The sequence below is a fragment of the Triturus cristatus genome, chromosome 9, assembly GCF_964204655.1.
Source record: "Triturus cristatus chromosome 9, aTriCri1.1, whole genome shotgun sequence".
Taxonomy (NCBI): Eukaryota; Metazoa; Chordata; class Amphibia; order Caudata; family Salamandridae; genus Triturus; species Triturus cristatus.
In genome coordinates, this window is record NC_140592.1 from 269,923,451 (window position 1) to 269,945,905 (window position 22,455).

General features: G+C 45.1%; 1 protein-coding gene across 2 annotated transcripts in view; it reads left to right on the forward strand.

The window, feature by feature from the left end:
- ATRIP (ATR interacting protein) overlaps positions 1–22,455 on the forward strand; it is a 277,614-nt gene that overhangs the window by 45,935 nt on the left and 209,224 nt on the right. For both annotated transcript variants that reach the window (XM_085624893.1, XM_085624892.1), the window contains exons 4-5: positions 2,426–2,596; positions 2,794–2,912. In XM_085624893.1, the coding sequence (XP_085481019.1) occupies positions 2,426–2,596; positions 2,794–2,912 (290 nt within the window). The remainder of the gene's footprint in view (positions 1–2,425; positions 2,597–2,793; positions 2,913–22,455) is intronic.

Genomic DNA, 22,455 nt, shown 5'->3' on the forward strand with positions numbered 1-22,455 from the left:
ATGTTCATTGATGAGTTCTGCAAAGTTGCCTTCTGGAGGTCCATCCGTACGTTTACCAGACAATAATGTTTGTAGTTCAGTTCTAGGGCAAATTCTCAGCTTTACAACACCTGTTTGACTGTGAGTTTGTATTCTTCCAAATGTTACTACCCGGTTTCTGTTTCTGCTGTTTTGTTTTGTGGATTTCATGTTTGTAGTTATTTTCAGTGCCGGACTCTGTAAATGCCATGATGGGGAAGGAAAACTTACTTCGTTGTAACTAGAGTTCTCCATCATTAGAATCTTCACTGAAGTCCTACACAACAGTCCAATGGAGGAAGATGGTTCTTTATATAAGTTCCAGAACCCACTGTCACCTCACACTGAACCGAGGTATACACAGGCACTGCAGGACAATGTGGGGAAGTGAAGTTGCTGGTTACCTTATACCTTTTATAAAGCAGTAGCCTCTTCAGCCCTATTTTTGCCTTAACTAGGAATTGGTAATGGGCCATTCCCCTTTTCCTACTTTAATGTTGTTTCTTGCGAGGAGTGTCTGTTTTTATAAGAAAAAGATAACTAAATCGGAGGGGGGGTAGATCAGAGAATCGGCAGTGAAATGCGATTTCTGTTTCTACTCCATATTGAGGATTTGCCATCAGATAGGAAAATAATGAAGAAAGAATGCCTCCAAATTTGGCATGTGCAGAGACCAGATCCTTCTGTGTTCGTTTCCAATTTTTGTTAAATTGACTTACTAATATTCCTGTAGTTTTCAAAAGTAAATGTATAGCTGTCTGGTTGGGGAAGCACCTAAATTATGAAGACATCCAAGGACTTCCCAATAGATGTGAAGTGTGATTGGCTGTCTGGTACATAATATTGGTCTCACCTGCCGTTTTGTCACTTGCCTGATTCTTATAGACTACAGCAAAGTGCGGACATCATTCTTCAATGAAAAGTTCCTGAATAGGTGATAGGTGGGTAAACCCACCCCTAAAGACGACTGGTATTTTCTATCTCTAAAGCGATCTCTCCAGTTTCTCTGCTGAAACCAATTGCTATATCTAGTGACGGGCCTAACAAAGGGCAGGCAAAATGCACTTTTATCTTTTCAAGGCCAGCTTGGGAGACAAAGAATTAAGACCACTGTAACCCAAAACCTAGCTAATATTCTAAAATGGTACAGTATGTTTGTTCAGAGCCTTACCCGTATGTAGTGTGTATAGAGCAGCTCCCTTTCCAGTGCACCAAAAAGACTCAAAGAGTGGTGAGTCCATACATTTGTATTGTGGCATAACTAATTGGTTTCCAGATACTTGCATCACAGGGGCTGAGTAAGAGGCTATCAAAGATTAAGTACTTATGTCTTTTCTTAAAGTATTGGAAGATCTTCAGATTTTTCATACCACATGAAAGCTCATTCCAAAACCGCTTCTACACCACTGGGAGTAATTTGTCTCCCAGGTTGCATTTGGAAACAGCTGACACTTCCTCAAGGCTTAAGTCTTCATGCTACAATCCATTTTATTATTATTTTGTCCATTAGACGTCAAGGACCATAATTCTCCTGAACCTGCTGGAGCAGATTATCACTAAAGTGTGGGCTGCTGGTTCCTGCTACATTGTCATTCCAGGGATTTGAAGCATGATGAGTCAAACATGAGGAAGTAAAGTGTATTTCTCAAACATGCGACCGCTGTCTATTTACACTAAAAGTGCACATAAGGTTGTTTGTTTTATGTCACATAACACGTGGAACTAATGCGTTGATTGAAATAAGATGAACATTGACAAAACCTTTGATAAAAGGCTTCCTTTGGAATGCTGGAAAATTCATAGACTAGAAGTCTTGTAGCAAATGACAAAGGTATCCCCATGCCAAAAGTACTCACAAATTCTTAGTAAATTGGCTCACGCACCCTTCCATGGTAGGTTGGGAATCAAATCTGAATTCAAGGTATTTTGTTTCAGAAGACAAATCATAATGCCACAGCAGACATGCGCTGGCAGCAGGAGGCACTAGGCAAGTGTTCCACCGGAAAATAAAGATCCTGCACTAAAGGTTCAGAGGAACAAAATACATGGTAGGAAAAAAGAAGTGGTATGCTCATGTGGTATGAATGAGATAGAAGAACTTTGGTTCACCGGAGGTTTTCCCCTATAAAAGTAAGAACATTCCTATGATGGAAAAAATAAAGCAATGAGTACTTTGAGTTGAAACTACAAAACAGAAATATTTGAAGTGATATTATACCAAAGAATAACTTAGCTGAAAGGGCCTACAGTTGAATAGCGTTTTCCATTTCTCACATCAGCTGTAAAAAATGCCAGCAGTTAATAATGTACCAAAATATAGGGACTAATTACATTTTTCTGTAATGATTATCTTTTTAAACCTTTTATGCCTTGGTTTACCATCTTGTTTGTATCTGGATATTTACAGCTGAAAGAAGTACAGGATGAAATCTTGGTCAAAAATGGGGAAATTAAAGTTTTGCGAGAGTCGTTGCGACAAAGTGAGCATGATCAAGAGCATCAGAGAAGATCTTATTTACAACTTGAGAAGGAGAAAGCCCAAGCCCAGAGTGAGAAAGATAAGGAGTTTGCTAAAAAGGTACAGCTTGAATGTCCTTAACTTGGTCATTTTAATACGTTTTGCTTTTCCTGGCTGGAATGAAAAATGATGAGTGGAGGTTGCCAATGATAGACTGTTTATGGTTTAAAAAACAATTAATAATAAGTTTCTGGCTAGGTGGCAACATTTGATCTACCATATTGAAGATTTTAATGCATCTCTTTTTTGTGTTCTAGTTACAGTCTTTGCAATCTGAGCTACAGTTCAAAGATGCCGAAATGAATGAAATGAGAACCAGGTTACAGAATTGTGAAAGACTGTCCAGGTCTGCAGCGGCTTCCACTCCCTGTATTAGGTATGACGCTACTAGTAAAGTTTGGGGGCAGGTTACTTGACTTTTATCTAGTGTACCCTTCTTTGTGGATAGCTTACAGCATGTGCCATATATATCCTTCAGAGAGTGATGTGGAATAATTTTACATGCCAAGGCCTGTTGCTGGGCATCTCCTCCCTGACAATCGTAACTGAGATATAACACATGATTAAAACATCTTTGAAAATATAAATAAAATTGCACCTGATACTAAGCACTTATTTGGTGTTAAATCCTCCTATCTCTTAGGCTGTAAGTGGTTACTGAAGGAGGTATTACGTGCAGCATTTTTAAGTTTGGCCTCATTGAAAGAGTTTTCAGCATTCATATGCCAAATCCTGAAGGTTTATTCAGTGTGGCTGTTGCCCCTGTTCTTTGTCTGCCCACTATTTCATTACCTGATTATTAGCTAGTAAAAATGTTGGTCTGAAATGGGACACAGGATTCTGATGAGAGGTTTGTGAAGTATTACACCACACTGCAACAAGTATTATGGGTAAACTCTCCCCTGATGAGCTGTAAATCCATTTCACTCTTTCATTACTAATGCTAGTGTAACCGTCTATTTATAAACCCATTTCAAATGTTTCATTAATCACTAAAGTTATGGAGGCTGTTGTCTGTGAGCAACTGAAGAAACATATTGAGTTCCACCAGCTTTTAGGCAGTCATTGGGCTGGATTTCTGCGAGCCCAGGGGATTGACTTTACCTTTGTGGACATCCTCTCAACTCCTCCTGACACAAGATGCGGGCATGGCAGACTGATTAATATGTTGGAACTGCCTCTTTCCTTTATTATTGGGGATTGTTACTTGTTGATGGAGCAACTTGGGGGATTTGTGTGGGTCACTGTAGGAAAGTAGTTTACATAGTAGCCTCCACCTTTTGCCTGGTAACGGATGTGATTTCGACTGGAAGTGCACTGGTTTCCTGCTAACCAAATCCCCAGTGCCAGAGCTCTTTCCCAAAACTGTACAATTGTTTCCCCAATTGGCTAAACCTTTATCATTCTCTGTAGGTCTCTAGTAAATGATACCCCTGGTACCTAGGGCCTGAGGTACTAAAGAGGGTCCCTAAAGGGATGCAGCCCTAATTGTGCCACCCTAAGGGACCCCTTCCAAGCACATGCAAGGCTGGCATTGCAGGCTGTGTGTCTTGGTGCAGACAAAAGTGAAAACACATGTCACACCTCCCTGTGTGCCTTGCCCCCTAACACTGCATGTGGTATTTGTAAGTCACTCCTACAGCAGGCCTGACCGCTCTAAGGCAGGGTGCTGAATATTACATGTGAGTGCATACCTGCATGAGCAGATATGCCCCTGTGCTGGGCAGTCCTATTACTGCCAGTGCAAGTGGACAGGGTAGCCATTTTAAAACGTGCTTGACACTGGTCAAAACGAGTTCCCCAGCAACATGATGGCTTCACTGAAAAAAGGGATGTTTGGTACCAAACCTCTTTTATTGATAAACCCACACTGATTCCAGTGATGGCTTTACCAATACGTGCACCTTAGAGGTGCTCCCTGATAACCTACCAGCCTCTGGTGTGCTCCTGGACTGGTTCCTGCCAGCCTGGTGATGAATACAAGCCCCAGCTAGGCCCGCAAGAGACAAGGGTTCGCTCTTCTGTAACGAGATCTATAAGGAAGTTGGCACGGAAACTGCAAAGTACAAAAACAACGTTTATTAACCCTTAAGGGTGGTCCTACAATCCACACAACACTCTTCAGTATTGCAAGGAGTAGCACACCGAACATTCGTACACAGCCCCCTTTTATACACAACAGAGGGGCTCATGAGTGGGTGGATAGTACATGAAGTCGAAGAACATTACCATTTAGGGTCATTCCCGATTCTAAATCAATACATGGGCGGAGCTAACACACTCCTTGAGCCCGCGAAAACACATGGTCAAGCAAAGCTAATTATAACAGATGCGGTCAAGTCTGGGCATGCGCCAGATGGACAAGAGGGAGCTATTTATAACTGTTGCTAGGCAGATTACAAGAGCAACTAACACAGAGGTCGGACTCTCCTCGTGGTGAACACGTGGCAGCATGTCAATACAAAATGGAGTCCGGACTTCGGCCAACATAATGGGGAAAACACGATAAAAGGGAAACACTAATGTTTTCAGTAAATGCTTAATCACATTCTGCCTTAATTTACAACAGACGACCCTTTCAGCATTTACTGAAGACATCTGGCTTCCAAGAATAATCATCGTATACGTCAATTATCATCATTCCTTTAACCTCTTTAGCTAGACCCTTCTGACGGGCAACTTCGGCAATAGCTTTCTTATCTGGAATGCAGAATGAAATGCATACAGAACAACATAATGGTCCACATTGAATACACATACAGAGAAGGAATAGAATTGCTATGATAATACAAAGACCAGTTAAGACCTTCCATCCCCAGGCAGTAACCAATGCCCAAAACCATCCAGAAAAGGACCAAGTGCCGTTTTCCGTGTGGATTTCAGCTGCTATTTTATGCAGCTTATTAATGGCGTTATAAACGGATGGTGTATGATCAGGAATGAACACACAGCAGCTACTTCCAATAATTTTACAGGCTCCTCCTCGATCAGCTAGCATTACATCCAATACCATACGGTTCTGCAATGCAACAATTCTGGTAATCTGTAATTCTTCCGTAAGATTCCCAAGAGCAGCAGCAGTCTGATTTGTCACAGCTTCTACCACTCTTGTTAATCTTCGGATCTTCCTACTATTCAAGGCGGCACCAACAAAGAAGAACAATCCTAAGTTAAAATCAATATACTGTTGCAAACTGGTATCAGTCTGATCCACATCATCCGTCGATAAAGTACGTTTATACCTATTTACAGTCACATTATTCAACAATTTCAAGTCTTTATGATACGATGCAGGTGCTAGGAATACAGGGGGTAGTAGGAATGATACATAGCATACCCCAGACCACCCAGCCGGCAAACGGTAATAACCTTTATTTCCACATACAAAATAGGTATTATGGGATGCTAGGAAGGTGCTGTTATTCAGTCCGTCGATATTCAGAACAGTTAAACAATCACTGACACCAACAGGGATAAAACCCACACTCTGGACACACAGGTCCGCTTGGGCTTGTGCCACTTGGATCACAAACTTGTCCTTCCCCATAGTGTCTCTAGTGTTCGTAAAGATATAGGGAATGGATTCATTGTCTGGTCGGTACTCTTCCCATTCCCAAATTGTTCCATTTGCTTGTGGATATCCATTTCTGTCCTGATGACATTCTTTATTAAGTCTAAAAAGCAGTCGTCCCACTGTCGGTTTCCGAGTGGCAAACAACAAAGTGTACCATGCTCTACAAGAGCCATTGTGTGAGAAAGGAAGTGGTATGAATGGCGTACCTCCTTTCTTCTGATGGGCTGGCATCATCCCACATATCCAACAGTTCGTAGCATTTGTAGCAACGTGGGTGTGATGCAGCATCTGAATGAAAGTGTTATTCAAATAGGATTGTCGATGCTTCAACTCTTGATATGGCAATGTGTAAAAGTAGTGCTCCGCAGGCACTGGAGTCGTCAACACAAGTGTCTCTCGAGCTGGAGTTGCCTCCTCCACAAACCATGTGGTTATACCAACGATAGCTACTGTTAGCATGAACCCCAACGCACAAAAAATCTTCTTTTTCTCCATGTCAAAGGAAACAATACCCTAATATCTTCCTGAAACTAAAAGTCTGTCAGAACTCTTCCCCTTGGGCAGCGGTTGATTTCTTCACCAACGGGCCAAGACGGGTGTCGCTACACTAATGCAGGGCTGATCCCCCCCCCTTGCCTCAGCGGCTCTCCGTTTCACTAACCCAAGGGCCGTTCTGACAGTATGTCCCAGTACTGAAGATCTCACTTCCTTGGTCGCAGATGATATCGCCTTCCTCCAGAAGTCGTGTGGTCCGAAAAGAGCTCCTCAGTGTCGTTTGGCCTCGCAACACGGCCTGTCTCTGCTGCTAGGACTTCTCGTTGATCGGTCAGCACGGCAGACTCCACCAGTCCGGGCGGTACCTTTCGACAGTGCAAGGAATGGATCCAATTCTTCCTGTTCGAGACTCGCAATGCCGTCCTTGTTGCAAGAAGGACTTGCTCAGGTCCGATCCATCTCGGTTCCAAACTGTTCGTTCTGTCGAAGACCTTTAGCATGACATGATCCCCAGGCCGGAGACCATGTCCTTCACCGGTAGACCGATCAGGGAGCGCCTCTCGGACCTGTTGATGAATAGAAACCAAGTTATCCGTTAACTGTGCCAGATAATCGCTCATCATTACACAAGGTACATCATACACAGCCTTAGGCCTTGGTGGACCCCAGATATTCATTGGGCGTCCAAATACAATCTCATAGGGTGTAAGGCCGATTCGAGAGTGTGGCACCGACCTAATTGACAATAACGCCAGTGGCAAGGCGTCTGGCCAAGTCAAAGATGTTGAAGCTTGAATTTTGGCGATCTTAAGCTTCAGTGTACCATTATACTTCTCGACTAGTCCTGCAGACTGCGGGTGGAACACGGCATGGAACTTCTGAGTGATGCCTAGGCCCTTCAAGACATACTTTATAACATCCGCTACAAAGTGAGGGCCATTATCACTCCACAGAAGTCTACAGACGCCGTATCGGGGGAAAAACTCTTTCAGCAATAGCTTCGCTGTAGTCATTGCAGTATTGTCTTTCGCAGGGTACGCCTCAACCCACTTACTGAAGGCGCAAACCACTACTAGAACATACTTCAAATTGTTACAGCGCTCAAGCTGGATATAATCCATCTGCAGAACCTCAAAGGGTGCAGTGGGTGTCGCAAATCCTCCTGCTGGAGTTCGCGTGCCTTTCCCTGGGTTGTACTTCAGACAAATCATACAGGTCTGCACCACCCTCTTTGCTGTGCTAGCAATCTCTGGATGCTCCCAGACTTGAGTAAGCAATTTCACAATTGCGGAAGCTCCAACATGTGCTAGCCCATGTGCCATCTGGACCATAGGTTGTACAAAAGCCGTGGGTAATTTCCATCTATCCATCTGCTTATTTCTCCAGCAACCCTCGTCATCCAGCTCTCCTTCGCTAACCCATTGTTCCCGCTCTTTGTCAGAAGCGGTCTTTTGTATTTCTCGCACTTGCTCCTTCGCATCATGCCATCTCTCCACCTGTGACTTCACTACATACATGGCAGTAGTACCGGGCTGCATCGCAGTCTCCCGTGCTACTCGATCTGCTAACGCATTCCCTTCTCCAACCTTATCAACCACTTTCCTATGGGCGCTACACTTAACAATGGCGATTTTCTTTGGGTATGTCAATGCAGTTAAAAGGTTATGAACTAACTCCCCATGCGTTATCTGTACCCCATGTGACGTTAGAAACCCTCTCTCCTTCCAGAGTAGGCCGAAATCGTGTGCTACTCCGAAGGCATAGCGGCTGTCTGTGTAAACATTCACACACAATCCTGTACTGAGCTCACACGCTCGTGTTAACGCTATCAGTTCCGCTGCTTGAGCTGATTTCTGTGGTATGCGTGCTGTTTCCACTATCGTCTGTAACGTGGTAATTGCATACGCTGCTGAAGTCGTACCATCTGGTAGCTTCAGGCATGATCCGTCTACCCACAACTCTCCATCTACATCTAAAAAGGGCGTATCCTGGAGATCAATACGACCCTTTGTTTGTTCCTCAGTCACAAGAATACAATCATGCGCTTTCTGCGCCTCAGGCTGGGTCTCGGGGTATGGCAACAATGTGGCCGGGTTTAATGTCACGCACCTTTTTAACGTAATATGAGGAGCCAAAAGCGTCAACTCATATCCCGTTAAACGGGCACTGGTCAAATGCTGCGTCTTTGTTTGATTAAGCAGAGCATCAACAGCGTGGGGAACTAACACCAACAGTTTATGGGACAATACAATTCCTTCACTCTGCCGTATTGACACAGCTGTCGCCGCAACCGAGCGAAAACACCCTGGTAACGCTCGGGCGACAGGATCAAGCACAGCCGAAAAGTATGCACAAGGGCGCTGCTTATCGCCGTGCATCTGCACTAAGACTGATAATGCACATCCATCTTTCTCATGCACATACAACGAAAAGGGTTTTGCATAATCAGGGGTCCCTAACACTGGTGCTGAACAAAGGGCCTGTCTTAATTGCTGAAAAGCAGCGTCACACTCATCTGACCAGGGGATCGGGATGGGCGTGTCTTTTGTCAAGAGCGCTAGTAATGGCTTAGCTATGTGTGAAAACCCCAATATCCACTGTCTACAAAAAGAAACAAGACCCAAAAATGCACGCACATCCTTCTGCGTGGATGGCCTTGGTGTGTCCAAAATTACTTGGATACGATCTGGTGTGAGTGCACGCCCCTCCTTAGACAAAAGGTGACCCAAATAAGTCACCTTTGGTCTACAGAATTGCAATTTCTTCCTAGAGACCTTGTGATTGTGGGATGCTAAAAAGGAAAGTAAGGCTATCGTACTTTCCTCGCACAACTCCAGGGTGTCAGCCGCCAACAGGATGTCATCGACATATTGAATGAGGGCGACCCCCTCGAGTAAAGCAAAGGAATCCAACTGTCGTTTCAAGGCCTGACTGTAAATACTAGGGCTTTCTGTGTAGCCCTGGGGAATTCTACAAAAGCGATAAGATCTATTGTTTAATGTGAACCCAAAAAGGAATCGGCTATCAGGGTGAATGGGAATAGAAAAGAAGGCATTTTTCAAATCAATCACTGAGAACACGGTCGCCGTAGGCGGGACCAGGGTGAGCAACGTCGTGATATCGGAAACCACCGGGTACTGAGGTATCACGATCTTGTTCACCTCCCTCAAATCAATTATGAACCGATAAACCTTTGCATCCGTGTCCTTTTTCAGAATAGGGAGAATCGGACTGTTACAGATATTATAGGGAACTTCTTCCACTACTCCTACCGCGATCAAATCTTGCACAATCTGTATGAGAGCTTCCTCGCCCTCCTGGGAAATACGATACTGGGGGAGGCGTGGTAGCACCGCCCCCTCCTGGACACTAATGTGGACCGGAGGAATCACCATTTGTCCCACATCCGTGTCCGACGTGGCCCATAAAGCTCGGGGGAGGGTAGCCAACAACGCATCCTCTGAGATCGTACACATCCGCCCAGATCGGGGGTAGTTGTCATTTAAAATCACCCTCACACCCTCGGGGGAACAGCGAATTGTAGCCCTAAAGTGCTTTAACATATCAAGGCCCATAATGTTATCCGGTGTGTACGGAGCAAGCAGAAACGGACAAGGCGCAGAAAAACAATCAACTTTAAATGCAAGGGGCTGTGAAAGAGGGCTTCGGGAAAGTGTACCGTCAAACCCTACCGATGTAACTATTGAGCCGGATGGGGGAGCCCCCGGAACCAAGTACCTAGACAATGCACTACGTGTCGCTCCTGTATCCACTAGGAACTGATCAGTAGAACCTAAAACCTCAGCCGATACATAAGGACCCGTCTGATCGACCGGCACCTCAACTGATTCGGACCCCCATCCTACGCATTCCTATGCATGCTGAGAATCGTGATATCCCGAGTGATCGATGTCCGATACATGGTACTGATGCTGGTGATCAAAAATATTCGAGCTATCTCGGTGCTGTCCGGCCGTATCAAAACGGACATTATCATTAGAGGTCCCTCTAAAGTTCGAGAAGCCCCCTCTCCCCCTCTGGCCACCCAGAGTGTGCCCCTGCCGCGAAGCGCGCAACGCTGGGCACTCCCTGGCCCAATGGCCCAACTGCTTACAGTACGCACATTGGTTCTTATTCAAAGCAGGTCGGCCCGAAGGGGGACCATAAGATCCGCTCCTTCCCCTATTGTTATTACCCCGGCGGGGCGGGCCATATACTTGTGCTAACATAACTTTCGTTTTGAGATCTTTTGACTTCTTCTCCTCCTGGCCCTTCGCCTCGTGCTCCTGACGCTCATAATACTGGGCGATGGTCAGAAGGGCCGTCGGTGTCGCGGAGGACCAAGAACTCTCACTTGCTTTTAACCGGGCCGCAACTGCCGGCAGTAGATTAGCCACATATTTGTCCGCAAAAAGGTGGCGGCCTGTGTCGTCGGTAAGCGACTGGCCACTAAAATCATGGAACGTTTCTTCAAAACGCGTGAAGAAATCTGCCACTGACTCATCAACCTTCTGCTGACATGCCGCCAACATATTCCAGTCAATCTTCTTGGGGGGGATTATTGTTTTTAATTTAGCCACAATAGCAGCAGGGAGATCTAGAATATTCCGGGGAGGTTTCTGTGCGGGCTTCCGCTCCCTATCCTCATCCTCAAGGTCAGACCACCGGGCCTTAAAAGCAACTATATCATCCACCTTTCGGACAGATCGCCACGTGTCCGGTGGTAGAATAAGGCCAAAGAACAGATCTATATCCGCTAAGGTCATAATGCAAGAATTCAAGGCCCCCTCGACTTCTTCATAGAAAGCCGCTGGATTCTTGCGGGGGTCAGGCAATGCATTCTTTAACGCCATAACATCGGCTCTATGCCATGGAGTATAAACCCAATTATACACGAAATATCCCTTAGCATCGACGGAGTTAATATCGGAGCTAGTCCCCGCTCCCTTAGGAGGAACATACAAAGGCGCCGCCTCTCGCATTGGTTTAGCATGCACTATGTCATCCTTATCTGACTGGGAGGCGGATGGGTGGCCCTCTGCTGCAACCGAATCCGACTGCTTCTCCGTTTCCGCTCGTTGGCGTGCTTTCTCTCGAAGGGCCAGTACCTCGTCCCGCAAGGCGAACAGCCGCCGAGCCGCCTCAGGAGCCTTAGAGGGAGAAAAAGCACCGTTACGTATTGCTCTGGCATCCGAAGACACTTCGTCAGGCTCAAAAACATGAGAATATTTTCGGAAAGCATTAATCACTTCATCCGCGAAATGACCCAGAAAATACACTTTATCTCTCTCCTGCCATGGCCCCCAAATTTGAAATAATTCCTCCTGGGATACCTTGCCTTTCAGCGCACGGAAGGAGATTTGCCGAAGCTCAGCCATTTGCTCGGCTGGCAACATGGACCGTGTGTCTACCTTACCCGAAGCCGGGTCGGAATCTTGCGGCCGCGGAGCGGATGCGCCAACATAAGGGGGCGGAGAGCGATCTAGTAAATAAAAATCGTCATCAGGATTATTAAGGACAGGATAAATTGGCTGGCGAACAACATATTGACCCGAAACTTGTAGCCTACGCTCTTTCTCTTGTCTATCCGTCTGTTCTTTGTCCTCCCGACGCTTTGCTTCCTGTGCTCGCACATGATCATTCTTTCGTTGCTCTTTATCAAACAATGCTTTCTCACGTTTCTCTCGCTCACGCACTTCCTTCACCCATAACCGCACACACTCAAACATATCCTGACGAGCACGTCGCTTACACATACACTGTTCCACATACTCAATCTTACGCATATCAAACGATCCATACAAAGGCCATCGCAACTCAGGATCCTTCTTGGTATATTTCCTCCACAATGTGCTGTACATTATGGAAGAAAGACCATGCTTCACGTACATATCCCTATTAGGAGTCCCCTCTGGGGGAGCTGGAGCAGATTCCTCGAGGTTCAACCGGTTACCCAAACAGCAGCACCACTTACGGAGTGCGCTAAAAGCAGGCATGTTAGGAATAATGCAAAATATGCAGTATTATCAAGAAAAATGGCACTTAATCGTTGCGCCGTTCCAAGTTTACACAGCTCCGGAGAAATTTCTCCACATTACCTGCCTATATGTGTTGCAACGCATATATGTTCACAAAGACAAATTCAAAATATGACTAGTCACCATTGATCAAACTCAAATAGCCAGACCAGGATTCAAAACTCGGAGCAAGTACCGTACAACGGTTCTTACCAATCAAGAGTCCAGGTTCCAACTGCCAAGCTCCACAATCGCCCAAACGGCTCTCACGGCAGGACCGACAGAAGAGGTCTCAGTCGATGACCGGCGCCACCCAGATGGTCAGCTCGGAAGGGAAGGAAGAAAAACCTCGGGATGCCAAGGCTAAGACGCCGCTGGCAGTGATCACGTCCCTGGCCAAACTCCTCACCTTCGTCGCGACCAGTCCTTCGAGCATCCGAGTCGCCGATGAGCCCCACGTGCCGGGCGCCAATTGATGAATACAAGCCCCAGCTAGGCCCGCAAGAGACAAGGGTTCGCTCTTCTGTAACGAGATCTATAAGGAAGTTGGCACGGAAACTGCAAAGTACAAAAACAACGTTTATTAACCCTTAAGGGTGGTCCTACAATCCACACAACACTCTTCAGTATTGCAAGGAGTAGCACACCGAACATTCGTACACAGCCCCCTTTTATACACAACAGAGGGGCTCATGAGTGGGTGGATAGTACATGAAGTCGAAGAACATTACCATTTAGGGTCATTCCCGATTCTAAATCAATACATGGGCGGAGCTAACACACTCCTTGAGCCCGCGAAAACACATGGTCAAGCAAAGCTAATTATAACAGATGCGGTCAAGTCTGGGCATGCGCCAGATGGACAAGAGGGAGCTATTTATAACTGTTGCTAGGCAGATTACAAGAGCAACTAACACAGAGGTCGGACTCTCCTCGTGGTGAACACGTGGCAGCATGTCAATACAAAATGGAGTCCGGACTTCGGCCAACATAATGGGGAAAACACGATAAAAGGGAAACACTAATGTTTTCAGTAAATGCTTAATCACATTCTGCCTTAATTTACAACACTGGCACCCGAGACACTGTTCTGACCTCCTAGGGTGAGAGTGTCTTCTCTAAGGAGGCCCAGAACAAAAGCCTGTCTGGGAAGAGGGTGTAACACCCCCTCCCACAGAATGACCTGCTGTTTAGCCTCCCCAGGCCGGTAAGCTTCAAAGAGCTGCCGTCTTTGGAATGCGAGTCTGGCTTCCCTCACAGGAGAGGAAGCCACCCCCCCTTGGTCCAGTACTCCCTTGGCACCTGGACAGTGGGGAAATTAGGTAGTCAGGTAGGCGTACCACCTCCAGGCTAGTACCACCCCTAAGGTGGGCTACACTGAGGTCAACACAATGTTTCAGAAGTACCCATCTTTGTGATAGCATACTTTTGGGACAGGGTTATAACTACTTCTAACAGGAAATGGTCATATAGGGGGCGTAGTTACCCAAGGGTCAGTAGCCCATTGGCTACTACACTAAACTCCCCTAAATTCAGTATTTAACACCTACGAAGGAGGAGGACACGAAGGGCAGCAGAAACCTAAAGAGAGCATCTGACTTGGCACCAGCCCAGCTGACCTGTCTGCCTCTCTTCGTCTAAACTGCGCCAAAGATGTCATGTCCTGCAGCTGTGTGCCTCCAAAACCTGGGACGACTGACTGCCTCAATAAAGACCAAAACCTCCCAAAGAACAGTGGCACTGTTCCCTGCATCCTGCTGAAACTCCAATAGAAAAGACTCTGAGGACTACAGAAATGCCAAAACCTGACAACTGAAGCCACCACTTCACCTGACGCTCCCAGCCCAAGCCGAAGTGTGCCAACGATGTCATCAAGGTCCACCAGCTCCCCAGATTCCAAGTCCTTTGTGGTTTCACCCCTTGCGGGCCCACTGACTGTCGGCAGCCTCTGCACGCAAGTCCCCTCTACCGCTGCTGCTTCCGTCAAGAAAATCTGATGCATAAAGTCATCTCTGCATCCTTCGACCCCAGGCCATGGAGAAGAGGACCAAAAGTGTCCGTACGTCCCTGATCACTGCAAGGCCTACTGGGTCAGCCCGACTGGTCTTCCAGCCAGAAACTGCAGCCTCCTTTGCAGTGACCGATTTACATAGAATAACATTGGGCTCCAAACGCTGTTTTGGACCCTGCACCCGGCCGCCCTTGTAAGGCTGGTAGTGTACTGTTGGTGCTGACTTGGACCTTGCCCACCGCTCACCTTCACTTCTGAATATTGGTTCTGTAAGTCTCTGTATTATACCCGTTTGTAAAACTTGTTCTTCCTTTCATAGGATAACATTGCAGAACTCAAAAATTGCAGAGTCCACTTTTGAACTGAAAATAATTTATATTTTAAAACGTACTTACCTGAACGATTTCTCTCTGATGCCTACACATATATCAAGATACTTGCTACTTTTTATAAATTGGTGTGGATCTCCTTCTTGAGTTGCGTGTCATTTATTGATCGTTGCATTTGCAGATGTCTTGCACTCCTCTCGGTTATGTCAAAGGCTGCTCGAACACACTACCCCTAATAGAGCACCTTGGGATAGCTAGAGCAAGCCCCTGTTCACTTATAAAGGAACCCCTGGACTCTTTACACGGTATATCAGATCACTGATAAATCGCATAAAGAGCCAGCTTCCTACAATAACTAAGAGTTTGTGGAATTACTTCCCGTCAGATAAGTGGCAAATTAGCTGTCTCAGCCAGCACTTCTGAGGGACAACCTATCCTAACTGTGGAGTCCCTCCGGGATCCTACATTTCCCCATCTGTTTTTCCAAACATCCACACACACCTTCTGCCTGGGCTGCTTAGAAAACCTCAGTTAAAATATCAGAAGCCTTCATATGATGCCCAGTCATTAGTATGTGGGGTGATGGAAGTGAATATTGTATTTATATACAGCACAGCATAACGATGCTGAAGATCTTTGCAAGTACCGTTGCACCAATGTGTTTGGTGTTTCAGGAGCCCACCTCACTGTGTAGACAGTTACATCACACATGAACAACACATCTGAGAGTTAGTCAGTGCTTGCAATTTCTAAATAGAGCACAAAATAAATATTCTTCAGGTCCTGAACTATCAATCTTGGGCAGCCCAGATGGAGGATATGCAAGTGCCTGGCAGCAGAAGTGGGAACTCCAGCAGTGTGTTCAATTTGTAATCATAATCCATGTATTCAGGCTCTGACTCATCTGCAGTGGTTTATGAGTGCTGCAAGAGTGAAATACAAGGTACTTTCCATGACTCGCAGGGCTACAGGGAGCAGTAGACCTCAGTATCTTAGGTGTAAGTTGTAACTCCATCGGCTGCATAGAGACTAATGTCCTCCCTTTTATTGTACTAGATCTCGATTTAGTTTTCAGATTTTTTTTTTTTCACATTGTGTAACAACGTAGCTATCGCAGTATCTGCCACATCACATATAAGGGTGCGCAATTCAAGTCCTACTACTGTTCTTGTTATTATCATTCTTATATCTGCCCTTCATTGCATTTCTTACAATTTTAGAAAGACTCATGGAGGTTGTTCATCAGGCGGGTGCTTTAAATTTGAAGTTAATTATTGTCCTGTGTCCAAGTCCTTCTGCAATTTGTCATATCCTCTTGTTACCTTGGATTTTTATTTCCTTACCTAAGGACCATTCTCTTATGTCTCTCAACCAACCCTCTGCGCTAGGTGATTTTGGGCTAAGCCAGTGTATTGCCAGCTGCCTTTTATCTAATTGGAGAGTAAACTCAATTAACTTTCTTGTTATCTTGTTCTTTGACCGGCTAGCTTCCCAGTTAGTACATTTGTGGCTGTAATGATAACTTATTGCCTCCAGTATTCATGCATCTAAGCACAGTTCCATGTCGCATGATAACAAGTTGCCTCCAATTGCTTACATTTGGGACATTCAACCCTATTGGTTGGGTCAAATTAAAGCAGCAATGCTGGTGTTATGTATGTACTGGTTATAAAGTTAAACTGTAGCAATATAAATCTGGTGCTGCTTAACATAGTATATATAAGCATAAGGGCCTCTTTGCCACATTTTGTCTGTGAAGTCGATGTCGCGTTCCATTTCCCATGTTTGTTGCATTTTTGTTTGGGGATTATTAGTGTCTGCAGATTGCCGGTATATAATATAGTTATAAACCTTCTCCCACTATCTGTTAATTTTGACATTTTGGAGTTTCATGGTGCATTCTGTAATGTACCTCATATCTTCCCCACTACCCTCTGCATTGCACGATGGTGCAAAAATAGTCTTGCCCCTAACTGAGAACCTTCCTCAGCTTACCCCAATGGAGTCAGTGCACTTGTGTTGTATAAGTCACCTGCTATCAAACATTCTTCTGTTTTCCATTTGCTCATGGATAATTTTATTATATAGTCTTGAAAATTCAGCTGTTTTCCATCGCGACATCTGATGTGTATATAGAAACCATATACCCCATCTTGTTAGGAACATTTTTCAGACATGCAATGCCATGCAAACTATGTGTGGGATATCTGTTATTCTTGCTCTTTTCATAAAGTCTTTCTGTCATTTTTCCACCTTATGTACTATTTACCAACAACTCTTTGTCTATACTATAATTTGTATCATAGAAACCTGCCACATATTTCTGTTACACAGCCTGGTAGTATGCTGCCAGATTCGGCACTCTCGAGCCACACTCTTGACAACTCGCATTGCAAGTTCTCCATTTTCACTTTGTTTCCTGTCCCATACTATATTTATTAAGTGTAAGTCTTGGAATTGGGAACATACCACTGTGAGAAATTGGGTTTTCGGTTGAGCGGGGTGTGAGCTCTTGTCAAGCAACAGCCTTCTCATTCCTCGTCAGGGTGAATCACAAAAGTCACTAAATCAGCCTTTGCTTTACTCTTTGGTAGCGTGGCACAAAAGCAGCCTGGCTCACATTCGAGGCAGTGTGTAAAGTATTTATGCAGCAACAAACAGCAATAAAGTGACAATATAACACAAGACAAATCCTACATCAATTTATAGAATAATAGAGTAAAATGTAGTTAATGATTTGACACCAAAACGACAAAAAAAACCAATCGGTAGAACTGGAGATATTCAGTTTTAAAGATTTAATGGAGGTATGGCTCCTAAATGTACAAAGCACCAATCTCGGTTATTTGGTCGTGCGAGACCAGGCGAAAGTCACAAGATCAGGCGGACCGCAATGGAGTGCAGGGCAGATAGAGGGACCAGGTCAGTGCTGCTGAAATAGTTACCTCGTAAAGTTCAGCGCAAGGAGTTCAGTTTGCAGTGGAGGAGGCTGCGAGAAGTAGGGAGGGCATCGGGGATGGTCGTCACTGTGGTGCAAAAAGCAGGCCAGGTGTTGTGGTCAGTCGTCACTGTATCACAAAGCTCCTGTCGGGCGCACAGCATTTGTTGGTGGAGCTTCTCATTGGCAGTCACTGCAGGCCGTCGATGCTGTAGAGCAAAGCGCAGATCTCGCGTTGCTGGGGTCGCTGTAGTGTGAAGAGTCTGGTTCAATTGAGCTTTGCGTTGCTGCGCTGCAAGATCTTGGCTCAGACTGGCCCGTTCACGAACTGCACGAAGCTCTAGGATTTTTCCTTTTCTTTTAGGTGAAGCTCATCTTACGCCACACCAAGGGTCCAGGACCTGAGGGGCACCTCTTGGGGATCAGGAATTCACTCCAGCAGAGGCTAGCAGGGCTCGGGCAGGTCCAGTACAGCAGGTCAGCTGTTCAGTTGCAGGGGGCCTCTGGACCTTGTTGTGTAGGGTGCAGGTCCAGTCTTCCTTCTCAGACAGCAGGCCAGGCCTCAAGTAGCAGGATAGTCCTTTGGCAATAGGGCAGTTCTTCTTCTGTAGTATTCATAGGTCCAGGAGTGTTCTGAAGAGTGGGACTGAGAGTTCTCTTTTTACCTGGTGCCCACTTTGAAGTGGAACAAACTTCTGGAGTCTTCCCCCGACCCCCCTCCCCCCACCCCCCCCTCCTACAGACGTGTATGGGATTTCCTGCCTCCCTGGCATTGTCCCAGCATGTCTGCAGGGAAAATAGATTAGGATGAAGTCCTTTGTGTGTGAGCATAGGCAGTGTCTCTGAAGTGCTAGTGTGACAGGTAACCACTTCGCCCGCTCAAGTCAGTATAACCCCTCCTGCTGACATCCAGACCTTCGGTTGTGTGGCTGTCTAGGCGGAATACACGAAGACCAACTATACCTAGTCTTGTGACTCAGGAACAGGTTGCGGGCACCAAATGACTGGATCAAAAAATGTCAACTATCTAAAATCTGACTTTACCATTTAAGAGGGTTGTACATTATAATTCCTCAGAAACCAAACATAACACTCGTACCTGCTTCCAAACTAAAGTTTTAACCACATTAAATGTAAATAGGCAACCCAAGTTCTTCTATGGGAGTGAAAAACTGATTTAAGAGATTTTCACTGCCAGGACATGTGAAACTTAAGAGAACATGTCCAACTTTTCAAATACAACGCACCCTGCCATATAGGTTGTTTAGAGCATGCCCGAGGGGTAAGCTATTTATTAAAACGGAAGGTTTAGGCCTGGCAAAAGGTTGCGCCGCCTGGGTAGGATCAACTCCTTGTTTCTACTAGAGAACCGGCACTAGAATTCAGTGTCGACGGCGACCGGTACTGTTACGGCCCGGACTATAAATAACAAGGGTTACACTTGATTAACTTTATTGACACCAGAGGTACCCCCACATTTTTTAGGGTGCTGTAAGGGTGGTCACTTTTCACTACATGTGTTGGGTGTCCACCACCAAAAAATGTGTAGGTAGTATTTCTATTAGGTCCTGAGGAATTGCCATCGAACTGATAATAGGGCAAGAAACATGTTGACCTCACATTTCAGCGTATAATAGCACAACATAGGGTGATCATACGCGATTCTTTTTATTTTTAATTGGGGGAGGAACCAAATTCATTAAAATTATCTTGATTGGAATATTTTTCCCTATTTTAACTTCTCTATACACTTCCACATTCACCTACACTAAGACCCTCACTTACACTTCACCTGTCGGCTTCGGAATAAAGATCTCCGTTAAGTAGGCCCCATCACGGGTGCCTGATCGGGCATTGCAGCGCCGGCCCGAGTAGGAGCAGGCCCGATGATGAAGCAAGACACCTTCTTGTCGGGTGTGTGAGGGTCTTTTTCCAACAAGGAGATCACTCTCCTGCTTTCAACTGGTGGTTGCTTTACAGTTAGTATTTGTCTTTTTTCTTGTTGTTAGGAACTGCATACTCATTGTTTATACATAGTCGCTTGGGTACATATGCTGGACCTTATTACAAAAACCCTTGTCCCTCCTTCCCCTCGTCTTTGTTTCCAAAAGGTTTATTTAGCCAGGTTGGAATTGCAGTTTAAAACTGAACACAAACGCTCAAATGCCAGGCCTGACATGTTTAAAAAAGCAACTTAAGTGGATGGCACAATATGTGCTGCAGGCCCACTAGTAGCATTTATTTTACAAACCCTGGGTACATGTAGTATCGCTTTGCTAGGGAGGGACTTGCAAGTAGTGGATGTAAACCAATTTTACCATGTAGAGAGCACAAACACTTTAGCACTGGTTAGCAGTTGTAAAGTGCACGGAGTCCTAAAAGCCAACAAAAATGAATTCAGCAAAACAAGAGGCGTGAAGTTCAAAAGTTTGGGGTTACCTTGCTGAGAGGGCCAGGTCCAACAATCACATTGGAGCAAGTATAAACACCTGGCGAAGTACTAACATTTTAGTTCTTGCTAAAATCCTTCTGGCTGCCAAAAGAAGGAGAGTTGTCCAAAATGCCCATGAATTTAGTTCTGTCCACCTGAATTTATCAGATGTTACTCAGCCATCTATAGTCTATATGTGTCCCCATAATCTCTAACTAGCGAAAGGAATCCAGTTGCTACAGTATTTTCAATGCCAGTAGACTGTCTTACTTTTGTTTCAATGCGTCTGGTGGAAATGCACAGATTTTTTGTTTATTTACACACAATCCAATTTGATCCCCAAATGTCTCTACCACATGCAGCACAAATTAATGCTCCTATTAAACCAGTCCGTTTTGTAAAATATTCCTGCAGGTCGTCCACATACAATGTGGCAACAGGCTTTCGATTGCTTCTCTCTGTAGCCCAATCACTCTGCTTCTCCCTCAGTTTACAATTGAGTGGCTCTATCTATAGGACAAATAAGAGCAGTGACATACGACATCCAAGCCTGGTTCCTCTTTCTGATCTCCACTCCTCCGATATAGCATAATTCTTGAGTCTCAAATGGGACAATGAGGGACTGGTAGATTGCCAGTGCCTACAACCCCTTGACTAGTGTGTGACTACATGCCGTATCCCCCTCTTACTGTCTTAGATGCGTAAGTAACCCAAAATAAGGGTTCCAAGAATAAACCGAACAGGTCATATGAACATATTTTGCACTCCTTCGTGTGATGCATGGGATGTACACGATAAAAACAGGGTTACCAAATCAGTTCAAACCCTGAGGAAGGCTGAAAATCTGCATGGTCATAGAAATAGGCCTAAACATGTTGGCTAGGCAAAAGTGGATGGATGAGTCATTAGAATTAATCTTGCATCCAAGCGACATGATTTTAACCATATCTACGGAACCGCACCAGTGAAGTGGAATTTCTCACGGGGTGTACTCTAAGGTATTTGTAGTAAAAAAGGACCTGGATTCCTGCAGTTGTCCAGCTCACATTATATGAACTCCTGTATTACGGTTGAGGCCTTCAAGGTGGTATTTACCTACCTTGGTGTGGATAGGTCACCAATGATAAAGCATGCCACAACAAGTGGGTAAAGTGACCTATCCGTTTCTTAAATGGTATCTGCAGGCGACCCAGGAGAGCAAAGAAATCTGTTGTCTCCACAACTCCAGCACCTTTTGTGTTGTATTTGTCTGGCTAGGGAGGCTGTGCATGGGGTTTTTTAACCCTCTCTGTATTGGTGGATATATAAAACCATGTCAGTCTTTTTGCACTAAGTCATTATTTACTCAGGCCCATTTTGTCCGTGTTCAACATAGACCGTGATCAATGAGGCCAACAATCTGCCTTTCACTTCTTTTAGCCTCACTATTATCAGAGACTCAATCAGTGTTTTTGGCAACTCACCTCCATGGCCTCCTAGCACACCTGCAGTAATTTTCTGGTCATCAGGTTTGAGGATGCTTAATGCTACGTTTCTGGCTTGTTTGAGGTTTTGAGGTCTTTTGTTGCAACTGCAATTTCTTATATGTTAATGGTACTTCTGATTGCACTCTCTACTTTTGCATTATATTCCTTGGGTTTCTAATACAGTTCAATCTATTATTCCATCCAGGTGTGGGGGCTCTGTGTACAGTTACTTCTAATACCTATGAAGAGTGTGGTTATTGTGCTCCTGCATGTGCGCTGAATGACCCCATTCATCTTTAATTGCCTCAACAGTAGCTAGGGCTTTTATTTCCTTTTCAAACGTCGGGCTAGAAACCTCCAGCTTTATCGTCTTTCATGTACAATACCAAATGAAAAGATTCATTTTGTAGCACTACTTTCTTTATTGTTTTATTCCGTATGCTTGGGTGAAATATCTTTACTCTGTGGTGTGCCTGTTCATCTAAGTATTTATTGATTTTGTAAAGCAAAACTATCACCCCCACAGGGGTTACTTGAGACATAAACTGAAAATCATGCTAGTCCAGAAAAAGCCTGCAGACTTCTATCTGATTTTCGAGCAGTGCTGTGCCTTCAGGTCCTTCCCGAAATTAAGAAGATTGAGTTCCGTCCTAAGATG